Genomic DNA, 12,092 nt, shown 5'->3' on the forward strand with positions numbered 1-12,092 from the left:
TATTTAATTTTATGTTGATTATTAGTTCCCCTTTTAGGAAAACGTCAGAGATAACATTTCAACTAGTCAGGGGCAAACATCTGGACCCATTTCATTTACCTAGCACAAGGATTAAAGATATTATTTAAAATGTATAAATAACAGATGCTGCAAATCAATCCACCCATCCAACAGGGGAAGCTGGAGCCAATCCCAGCTGACTTCAGGCAAGTGGTGGGGTACACCCTGGGCAGGTCACCAGTCTATCACGGGACTAACACAGAGACAATCATTCATTCATACCAATGGGCAATCTAGAGTAGCCAGTTAACCTAATCTGCATGTCTTTGGACTGTGGGAGGAAACCCACGCAGACATTGGGGGGGGGGGGGGGGGGGGGGGGGGGGGGGGGACACATGCAAACTCCACACAGAAAGGCCCCAGTCAGCTGCAACCTAAAATCTTTTTGCTATGAGGCGACAGGGCTAATCACTGTACCATCATGCTGCAAATCATTTCTTTTAATGATTAAAGATAGAACACAAAGACAGAAACTCTGCATTAGAGCCCTGCACTCCCGCGGGAGTCCCGCGGGACCCGACGCAAAGCAGTGCGGTGCGGGACAAATTTTGAAAGCTCATTGCGGGCGCGAGTACACAATGCGGGAGCGGGCGGGAGAGGTGATAAGCTGCAGTCCCGCTAACTAAAAACGTGTTTAAAATAAAATTTATAAATTATTAATTTATGTCTATCGTATATAATTTGTGCTGGATATTTTATTTGGCATTAATAAAAATATTTTAAGATGCCTAAATTTGCGGATGTGGTCTAATCTCGCGTACGTTTCCGATTCCTTTCCGTTCTTCCGTGTTTGAGATCTCCGATCATGGCAGAAGAGCAGAGCTCCTCTAGTGAAGCTCACAGTGCTTCAGAAGTAAGTGCTGCTTTAAAAAGAGGTACATTTACCGTTAAAAAGTCAAGCGTATTAGTCCTAAGTATTAAAAAGTATTAACTAGTATTAAAGAGGACCGTATATCGCACAGATTGTTCAATTTAAAGCTAGAAATAGACAGTGTATAATCTGAGGAGCTGGCTGTGGTTGCACAGCACTTCACATGAGAGGAGAATGAAATCGCGGTTGGAATCATAACGCCACAGACTCGGAAGTGGGAGTGCGAGTGCACAAAGCGAGAGCTGTCAATCAAAGCGAGAGCTGTCAATCATGAGCGAATGCAGTGCTCAACTTGGAATGTGTCAGCAGAATGTCAGAGTCTAAACAATAAACTTACAATAAATGAAGGATCGGTCAGTGGAGAGCTCAGCTAAGCTCAGCATGTTTAATTCCCCAAGCCAATGACAAGAACTTTTGTGAGAAATAACGCGAACGTCTGCATCATGCAGGATTTGCGGGCGGGAGCGGAACAAAATATGGCAGGCGTGGGCGGGAGCGGGACTGAAAATCATAACTGCGGGCGGGAGCGGGACTGCACAATGCAGGCGCGGGTGGGAGCGGGACTGAAAATTCTGTCCCACGCAGACCTCTACTCTGCATGCTTACATACATAGGTTATTTACCAGCTGGGAGGTCCGTATCGTGAAATACCGTGACCGAGGTCTTGAAAGTACTGACTGAGGTCCTCTGGGCTGAGGTCAGTATTCAAGGCCGAGGTATTTCACCATACGGACCGACCTTAAGCTGGTAAATAATATATTTATTTTTCCTTTACCAAATTCTAACAGAAAACGAGAGCGTTCGAAAGGGAAAGCCAAGCTGCCATTTTGAATCCTCATTCACGGCTGTAATGCAAATTGCTTCCTCCTCGGTATACAAGTACACTTCCATGGCAGGGAAAAAAAAAAAAAAAAAACAACTACATTTTGCCACCTATGTAGTCCCCTATTTATACAAAATTGAGTCATTCAGGATTCAGCCATGGTTTTGCTCAGCGTTAGCAACAGTTACAGGTTTTTAGCTTTCTCCTGAAATGTTTTATTTTATTTCTTCTTCCTCAGAGTAGTAAAACTCACTTTTGCTGTGAAGACTGTCGTTATCGCTATCCATGATGTAAAATTAATGCTATTATGCTGAGAAATACTGGCAAAAATTTATAAGATTTTTGATAAAAATCTTATAAATCTTATAAAAAAGATAAATGTTGACAAAAATTGCTACTATGTTTGTTATTGTTGTGAACGAGCGAGTCGCCAGAGGTCCGTAACCAGGGTCCGTACCGTAGGATACGGACCCACTCGCCAGCCAATCAGAGAGCAGGATTTGATGAAAACCGCACCGCAAAAAATAAATAAATAAATAAATAAGGGATATTACAAGGTTACGCGAAAATATGAAGTTTATCTTCGAGTGGTAAACATATTTCACAAGTGAGCGCAGCAAACCCACAAAAAAAATATGCAAGTTAATCAAAAGAATACATTTTGAACTGGTTCACCATTTTGACAACACACATCAAGTCAGCGGGAACACTGGAAGTGACGTCATTGATATCCTCACGAGTGAAAATACTGGAAAATGTGTTACTCAGGCCCGGGATGCATTTCGTATGAAAAATATGAGTTTTTCAATATGAGAAGATAAACTTCATATCTTCAAGCCAACATGCAATTTTCTTTTTATTATATACACATTCACAAACAAAAACTAGGCAAGTTAATCAAAACAATTCATCGATTTCCTCATGACTGAAGATACTGGAAAATGTTATTCAAATGTCCCGGATGTAGTTTGTATGAAAAAAATGAGAGTGGTGTATCTCAGTAAAACACTCGTGTCTATATAATAAACAGTAATATTCCACTATTATTCCGAATGCGACAAGATTCAGAATTTGATATGGGTCGTGTAAATAGCATATTCCGTTTGGATATTCCGAATTGAGCATTTTCTGATTAAGACGTGAAATATGCTAATATTATTCGGGCTTTAGGAACATTCTTTGGATATTTATGTGCATCTCAGTTAAAGTTTTTACAACTGCCTCTTGCCTGTTTACAGTCAGCTCTGTGTGTTGTACACAAACAAACAAGACACCAGTTTAAAAGGTTGCAGAAATGCGACTGCATGTGAATGGGAATATTACTGGAAATATTCATTCATTTTCATCAGCCATGTAAACAGCTTAGTAGGAAAATTGTCTTTTTTGGAATAAGGGTAAAAACTGGAATATCGTGTGTATGTAAACAGTGACTATTCTGGTTTACAGTGGCTTAAAATATATTCTTTATATTAATGTATTTAGAACATTTTTAATAAAGTACTATTTGCAGCCAAGTTAATTATGCATACCACATCATGTATACAGTTTACTAGTTGTTGTCACTACGCTTCCAGTACAAAACTGCTGTTATAGTAAGTTGACTTTATTGAAATTGTTTTTCTTGCCCCAGCAAGAAAAGGTACAGTGGAGGTACAGTGACAGAATCCAGAAGAAAAACATCACTAGAGTGATCTCACAAAACCTCGCTGATATTCCTGAGCATTGCTGCTGGTCAAGCATGAAAATTATCCTTGAACATCCACTCACCTGGTCTGGAAGATAAGGGTGAAGTCTTGTTCCCTGAAGAGCACCCTGGAAATCTCCCTACAGATTTCTTTCAAGTAGACGTTGACAACCATCAGGTCCGTCCCCTTCTCATACGAGTCATTCTTCACAAATGACAGGTTCACCATTGGCTCTGGGCCTGGGGGGAGGAAAAAAAAAATTGCAGGTTTCGGTCCTTCTGGTCCCTTCATTTAATCAGTTTCCAAACAATAATCCCCATGATGCTCTAGGGGCCGTGACATTTTGGGACAGTGGACGTTAAAGACACCAACTATTTGCCTCATCACATGACTATATGGATCAAAACACCCTGCTCTGGGAGTCCTACACACATCTGACATGACTCACAACTATTTATGCATTACACACAAAAGTACTTAAGTTAAGGCATGACAAAATATACAACTCGACTGACATTGCAAGCGGGCGGCACGGTGGTGTAGTGGTTAGCGCTGTCGCCTCACAGCAAGAAGGTCCTGGGTTCGAGCCCCGGGGCCGGCGAGGGCCTTTCTGTGCGGAGTTTGCATGTTCTCCCCGTGTCTGCGTGGGTTTCCTCCGGGTGCTCCGGTTTCCCCCACAGTCCAAAGACATGCAGGTTAGGTTAACTGGTGACTCTAAATTGACCGTAGGTGTGAATGTGAGTGTGAATGGTTGTCTGTGTCTATGTGTCAGCCCTGTGATGACCTGGCGACTTGTCCAGGGTGTACCCCGCCTCTTGCCCGTAGTCAGCTGGGATAGGCTCCAGCTTGCCTGCGACCCTGTAGAAGGATAAAGCGGCTAGAGATAATGAGATGAGATGAGATGACATTGCAAGCCAAGTTTATATGCTTCACAGCCTTTGCAAACTTGGGCCCAAATCAGGTCAAAGTGTTGGACTAACCTCTGTCCTCCTTCTCAAGACTCTTCTCACATGGCTCCTCTTTAGATCTGTCTCGCTTCTCCTCCTCCTCTGTATTTTTAAACTCTTGCCTCTTGGAGTCGATTGTTGGAACAGTCGCTCCAGATTCCGGGCGGTGAGCCGGGACGTCTGCTCGTCTTTGGTCCTGCACAGCACCATCAGTCTTCCCTTGCTCCTTGTTTTTCTCTACATCTTCTGGAGCAGTCCCTCCTTTGCTGGTCTCCCCTGGCTTACAGGTTTCTCCAGGAGCTGGAGGTATTTCTCCAGGAGCAGAAGGCCCACAGGGCTCAGGCCTCGGCTCACAAGCAGTTACCTGGTCCTTATTTTTACCCGTTTCAGCCTTAAAGATTTAAAAAAAAAAAAAAAAAGCAGCCAAAATAACACCAATATTATATAATTATATATCTATTTGCATGTATCTGATTAATAGATGTCAAAAATGAAAACATCCTTGCTATGAATATCCCAAAAAATAATCTGATATTACACCTCACCTGAGTGCATCTGTCTGTCTTTTTTTCAGTCTCTCTCTCTTTTTGTGACTTCTGGCATGCTTTAACCTGTGGTTCTGATTTGCTTTCTCGGGCAGTAGAGGATACGGAGGCAGATTCACAGCTTACGAGTTTACTGGTGACTGCTGGTTTGGGCTGATGCTCTCGTGCAGGGCTGGATGCTACAGTGGGCTCCTTTGTACTTTTGGAAGGACGGACAGTTCTCTTGGCAGTGGGCTCAGGTGTCTGGTCTCCTTTACTGCCTGGCTTAGTCTCAGATATTCGGATGCCTGCACTCTCAGAGTTCTCTGCCTGTTTATTCTTCATCCCTCTTTTTACACCACGGTCAGGTTTACTGCATTTCTGATCTGTCAGTGGCACCTGTTCTTCCAGTCTGCCGGATGCTTTGAGCGTTTCAGAGGTCAAGCTGGATTTCTCAGACTGCTCTGTTGATGACTTGTGACTGCATCCATTCTGCCTCAAGATGTTTACTGGATTGTTCTCTTTGTTGTTCTGGGAGAAATAAAGCAAAACCATGAAAAATGGTCAAATATGCACCGCTGAATTTAAAAAAGTATAAAGAAATACATAAAAATAATAATAATAATTCCATTAAAAAGTCCATCTATTCAGACCAGCTCTTCATACCATAAGAGTAGGCCAGTTGTTGAAGGGGATCTTCTTGTGCATGACGAGTTGCAATATGCTGCCTTTCTCCTTATATAGCACTTTACTGCAGGAGCTCTCTATCTCAGCATGTAGGTAACAGCTCCACTCACGCCCATCTGAGATCACAGCACACAGAACTCATAAATGAAACATAGCACAAGAATGGGATGACGACCACACACACACACACACACACACACTGCACATTTAGTTTACCTGGGAAGCGGACTTGGCAAGCCGTATCTGAAAAGGCAGTGTCAACATTCTCCACCTTCAGCGCACCCTCTCCACATCGCAGCCTGACTATCACCTCATCTGCATTCTGTTTCCAGTCTAGAAATATATCTGTGTGCACAACACACACACACAAAAAAAAAAACAAAAAAACCCATGCTCATTAATGCTATTCTGTCAGCGCCTGGACGTTGGCAGTGAAAGTAACTTTTGCACTCCAAGAAACCAGTTGATATAAATAAATCCAACTGACTGTTGCCATGTCCAACAAGCTTTCAAACTAGGCCTGTACCAGTAACCAAATGAAGTTAGTATAATCAAAATTAATTCTACTTTTGATGAGTGTTGACATACACAACAGTAATAATACTGATGCAACATTCAAAGGGTTTAAAATTAAATTGTGGCTATTATAGAAAGCAAACTCAAACAAATGTATGATGACTTAAAGTGCCATTCCACCATTGGATGTATTTTTTTGGCATAAAATACAATACGTTTTATGACAACATGACTAGATAGAGAAATCTTTTAGCTTCAAAATGATATATCAAACAATTTTGACAACGACAAGTATATTAATTTTGCGACCAAAGTCACCTACCCTTTTAATTTCCGCGCGGTAGCGAAACGTGATGTCATCGGCAGGTTCCCCTTCTTGTGTACCACGTCACGTGTGACGTGACACAGATTATCAGCAATGGCGGATAGAACGCGATTGTCAGCTTCGGAAAAGAAGCGAAGGAAAATAGCAAGTGATGCCCAAAGGAGACGGTCGATGGTGAATATCAGCACAGCAATCGACAAGTGGAAATCGCGTTCTATCCGCCATTGCTGATAATCTGTGCCACGTCACACGTGACGTGGTACACAAGAAGGGGAACCTGCCGATGACATCACGTTTCACTACCGCGCGGAAATTAAAAGGGTAGGTGACTTTGGTCGCAAAATTAATATACTTGTCGTTGTCAAAATTATGTTTGATATATCATTTTGAAGCTAAAAGATTTCTCTGTCTAGTCATGTTGTCATAAAATATATTGTATTTTATGCCAAAGAATACATCCAATGGTGGAATGGCACTTTAAGGCCATCTTGGACGACAACAGAGTTTTTCCCCCGATATGAATAATTTATTTAGTGGCATGCAGATAACATTGGTAAGTGATGCAATTTGGAGATTTCAACAACTGTGAACACACAAGTACAAACACCAATTTCTGTGAAACTTGTTGCAATTTTATTAACATTTTTTCCAACTTTGCTTTTAACATCCCATAGTATACAATGAAAGAAACTATGAAAAATCTTTAGAACTGACAGTTGAGATCATGGAATGTACAGTAACTGACGCAACATTCTTGGTAACTGATGCAACACTTTCCAAATTTACATATGATTTGATGTACAGAGAGATGAAATGTGGTAATTTTCTCGTTCTGAGTCATATCAATCAGGGAACAAAGCTACTTGTTCGATCTAAAAGGCCCCAAAGCTGTGATAAATTTTTTCATGGAAATGTAAAGAATAAGGTCCATTTGATAAACATAGTTTAACTTACCTGGTGAGGACTTTTAACAGCAGTTTGAGTGCTTCTTTGTGTCCGTCAGTTTTGGGTTTAAAGCATGTGCTTGGATCTGCCAATTTCAAAATGGCCGCCAGTCATGTGACTGGAGTGCAGCGCAAAAATATTGACTACAGTGAATGAACCAATCATTTCTAATAATAACCCAATCAAATTTAACACCATATATACAAAATTAATTTTCACCCCTTGGGTTGACCATTTCGTGGAATTGCCCTGATAGAAATTTTGCATTTAATGAGCATTTTCAATGCAACTTGTTTTACATATTATGTAAAGAAAGTGAAAGAATACTACTAAAATCAAGACAAATTATTTTTGCGTTATTATAGCCAAAGCACTACTAATTTTACTTTAACAATCTGCCAGCAAAGTGAAAAGGAGGGCGTGCTCACAGAACTGTAATGCTCTCACCAAATACATCAACGATATAGTTTTGTGCGGTTTTTATTTAAAGAAAGCTTTACGCCAGGGGTGGGCAATTATTTTTTCCATGGGGCCACATGAGAAACAGAAAATTTTGTGGAGGGCCGGACCAAAAGGCTGGACTAAATTCTGCGTAATATTAATTGTATTTCTTTATATAAAGCAGTAAATAACATTGTTTTTACAAGCTGCTAAGACTGGTAAGAGTATGGGGAAAAAACGAGGTTGCCTTACAAAAAATGTCATTTATTCAATCAAATTTCCCAAAACAATGCTTAACAAAATGTGAACGTTTGTACCATTTTTTTTTCAGTCACATTCACCCCAAAACACAATAAAGACATCACAATATTGTCTTTCTACTCCGAATATCAAGCAAGATACATCCTATTATAATAATGATGCCCACATTTGTAGTTTAATCATCTCATTTGGTGTTTTTTATTTGTTCAGTGAGAGAAATCTAGTCTCTGTTGGTCTTTAACGAGTGCATCAGAGTCAGGTTGAATGTCTGAGGTGGAGATGCGAAGCACAGCTGACACATGATCATCAGTCCATTTGGTGTAGGAATCAGATCTACAGATCGGCTCAGGCTCTGGCGCTTGCTGGTGACGTCACACTATGTGATTGGCTGGACCGTTTGAAGGATGACGTACAAGTTTGTGGTTGGTCTGGACAAATTATGGAAGTAAGATTTCATGTCATGCTCATGTCACGCGCATTGCGTTTTTGTTGAACACAACTTCAAAATAAAAGCAATGCACATTCAGTCCATGCATGAGGTAAAATTAGAAAATACGTTTATTTTGTAATTTCTAATTAACCTTACGCGGGCCGGTCAGAATGAACCAAAGGGCCGGATGCGGCCCGTGGGCCGTAAAATGCCCAGGTCTGCTTTACGCCAAGATAAGGTATGTGCATCAGAGCTGGGAAGTAGTGAGAGAAGTTTTCTTTTTCATACATACAGAGCTTATAATGTGCAGAGTATGAAGCCCAACTTCACCTCAGAATGCACACAAAGACTTGAAACTAGCCCAAAAATGTCCAGTGCCTGAATTTCTTCTTCTTTTTGGCAGTCTTTGCATGGGAAACAAGATAACACATTGGTCACATAAACCCAAAATATACTCATCTGATAAAATCTCATCTCATTATCTCTAGCCGCTTTATCCTGTTCTACAGGGTCGCAGGCAAGCTGGAGCCTATCCCAGCTGACTACGGGCGAAAGGCGGGGTACACCCTGGACAAGTCGCCAGGTCATCACAGGGCTGACACATAGACACAGACAACCATTCACACTCACATTCACACCTACGGTCAATTTAGAGTCACCAGTTAACCTAAACTGCATGTCTTTGGACTGTGGGGGAAACCGGAGCACCTGGAGGAAACCCACGCAGACACGGGGAGAACATGCAAACTCTGCACAGAAAGGCCCTCGCCGGCCACGGGGCTCGAACCCGGACCTTCTTGCTGTGAGGCGACAGCGCTAACCACTACACCACCGTGCCGCCCCGATAAAATATTATTAGGTTAATGTTGTCAATAACACCATCATTGTTTTGAAAACATACCTAACTTCATACACATTCACATTAGATGGAGGACAGAAACCTTGACCTTCACACCATCCTGTAATTTTATATGTTAAATGATCACACTTGCCAATACTGCTCTGCGTGTTCAGCTCATTAGGGTGCATCAGTTGCCCCGTAAAAATGAAAAGTTCCTCCGATCATGATGCATTTTTGTTTTTATGTTCCTTTTGGTAAGAAAACACATTGGGTGAAATATTTTGACAAAATTCAAGAGTTTAATGGTGGCACCAGGAGCTCAAAGTTATGGAAAAAGCTGCTATGACAAAATTTCGATCACTTTTCATGAAACATTATGGCACCTTATAGAGTATACCAAATATCTTAGATACACATTTTTAGTACATATTCTAAATATATTATCAAGCACAGTTTGAGTTTTAGCTGTTCATTGAATCATTGTTCAACTACTTTTAAACAATACGAACGTATTATGAATCACATTAATGCTTCTCAATCCCTTGCAAAGGTTCTTAACATGATCTCTGCGTCACAAGAAGTCAATAAATGGAGTCCAACATTGTGATTCAAACCTTACGCGAAAACATAAAATAAGCGTTTTTTTGGCAAAAAATGAACCTCATGGTGCCACCATTAGACTTTTGAATATGGTCAAAAGATTTTACAGGATGTCTTTATTGGTGAAAAGGAACACCCGAACAAAAATGCATCAGATTTTATGAAAGTGAGGGCAACTGATGCACCCTACTCTCCATTATACTGTAGATACTGTTGCTTGAGCTTTGACTGACAGATTTGCACATTTATTACCTTTTTTTTTTTTTTAATTATTTGCACATAATCCAAGTTACTTAAGACCTGGGTAAACAGCCTGATCAATTAGCAGATCTGAGCAGTCCGTATAGATGACAAGGTCATGAAGTAGCAGCACTGATCTTCCACTGCAGGATCGGTAAATTTATGATTACATTAATTTCGGATAACATTCAGTGTTTAGCAGGTGTTGTGCGATTTTTAACAGGCTTAAACTGCTAATGCAGTCTTCCACAATGTTTAATTCATACCCTACACCTCATGTCTGAGATTACATGGTTACAGTTGCTAAGCTACAGTTGGTCGTGGCTGTTTAGTAGAGCGGTGTAGCGAAAGCCGCAAACAGAGAGTCATATGCTTAAATAAGGATCAATCCAAAACTAGAGGTAGGACATAATCCAAGCAGCAGGACCGATTCCAACACTTTAGAACATGAGAACACTCGACAACTGTCTAACGGCTCAGCACCGAGCTCAAAGCTCAATCTGCATAAATGTGCCAAGCCTGATGACAGGTGGAGCATGTAGAATTTTGCAAAGGAGAGGGAATAGATCGGAGTGACATATTTTGGGGGACAAAAGCTCACCCTGACTTATTTCCATGTGAAAACGTCTGGATTTTATGCATATGTAACCACACTCGTATACACCGATTTGTCTCATGTTGATTATATATTGATTTAAAGCCAAATTATGTTGATTTTCAGTAAAGAGCAGGCTTTCGTCTAAACCGGGGAACAGGGGTGCTGCGCCCTCTTACTCTCCGAGCTCGCCCCCTTACCGAAATGCCGATTGAACCCCAAGTCACACTTAGGCCATGCACTTATAGGCTACTGCACAACATGCAATCTTTCTCAAAACGATCTTTTCTCTGTGAAAACATCCCAGCAACACCATGTGACAATGTGTCTGATCATCAAATACGTTATAATTACTCCAAAAATATTCCGATCATAGTAGATACACCGCCAGACGGTGCAAAAACAATCCGAATTGGCGTTTTCCAGACTGAGGCGCCATGTTGTTTAGTTGTTTACTTGTCGTGGCTGCTCTCGCGAGATTTGACATGGGTTACATACAAGGTCAGCTGACTTGTAGAGCGAGATTTCTCGAGACTGAATGACCTTTCACCCACTGGCGCGGGAGCTTTTGACAGAAGTAGTTGTTCGCGAGTTGTTTTTGTTGACACTTGGGCATTTAAAGATGTCGTCATCCCGCGGCACGAAACGGAAGAAAGCCAAAGACTGTCCGGGGCAGAAGAAGATTACTTCTTTCTTTTTCAATGTTGACAGACAATTTATTACAATTTCCCTCTCAGATGGCCTCAGAATGTCCCATTGCAGCCTCAATTTTTCAAAGGCTTCGCACGGCGGAGGGGGGGGACGGACAACCGGCACCCCCCCACCATGGTGAGCGCCCTTATACTAAATTTTTCTAGAAAAAACCCTGAAGAGTAAATGAAGTTGATTCTAATAAAAAGTAGTAAAATTAATTTACGAATGATCGTAATTAAAGCAAACTAGTAAATACAATAAATACATTAAGATTGATGATAATGAAATATTTTCTGCTAAATCCCTAACCTATGTAAAACATTTTTTTTCTAACTTCTGCACCTGCGTTTTTATCATATGTTATCAAGTAATGTCCACTCTGAATCAAGCAATTCTCCATGCACATCACTGACTGCGTGTTGTGCTGGTCCTGCACGTTAATGCATTACATTTTATCAAGTGACCCATTTCTTTCTAAATTGTGTATTGTTCATTCTGAATCACGCGATTCATGTACTGAAGTGTTTCGCACGCTAATGTATCACATTTTATCAAGTGCTGCATGCCATTCTGAATCGTGTATTGTTCTTATGTTGTGCCAAGCGCCG

At 41.1% G+C, this 12,092-nt stretch overlaps 1 protein-coding gene across 5 annotated transcripts in view; it reads right to left on the reverse strand.

The window, feature by feature from the left end:
- The window catches only part of usp19 (ubiquitin specific peptidase 19), a 52,849-nt gene that overhangs the window by 24,207 nt on the left and 16,550 nt on the right, over nucleotides 1–12,092 (reverse strand). For all 5 annotated transcript variants that reach the window (XM_060938184.1, XM_060938183.1, XM_060938182.1 and 2 more), the window contains exons 3-7: nucleotides 5,814–5,942; nucleotides 5,577–5,713; nucleotides 4,932–5,441; nucleotides 4,420–4,777; nucleotides 3,522–3,678 (exon numbers count right to left, since the gene is read on the reverse strand). In XM_060938184.1, the coding sequence (XP_060794167.1) occupies nucleotides 3,522–3,678; nucleotides 4,420–4,777; nucleotides 4,932–5,441; nucleotides 5,577–5,713; nucleotides 5,814–5,942 (1,291 nt within the window). The remainder of the gene's footprint in view (nucleotides 1–3,521; nucleotides 3,679–4,419; nucleotides 4,778–4,931; nucleotides 5,442–5,576; nucleotides 5,714–5,813; nucleotides 5,943–12,092) is intronic.

The sequence above is a fragment of the Neoarius graeffei genome, chromosome 13, assembly GCF_027579695.1.
Source record: "Neoarius graeffei isolate fNeoGra1 chromosome 13, fNeoGra1.pri, whole genome shotgun sequence".
NCBI lineage: Eukaryota > Metazoa > Chordata > Actinopteri > Siluriformes > Ariidae > Neoarius > Neoarius graeffei.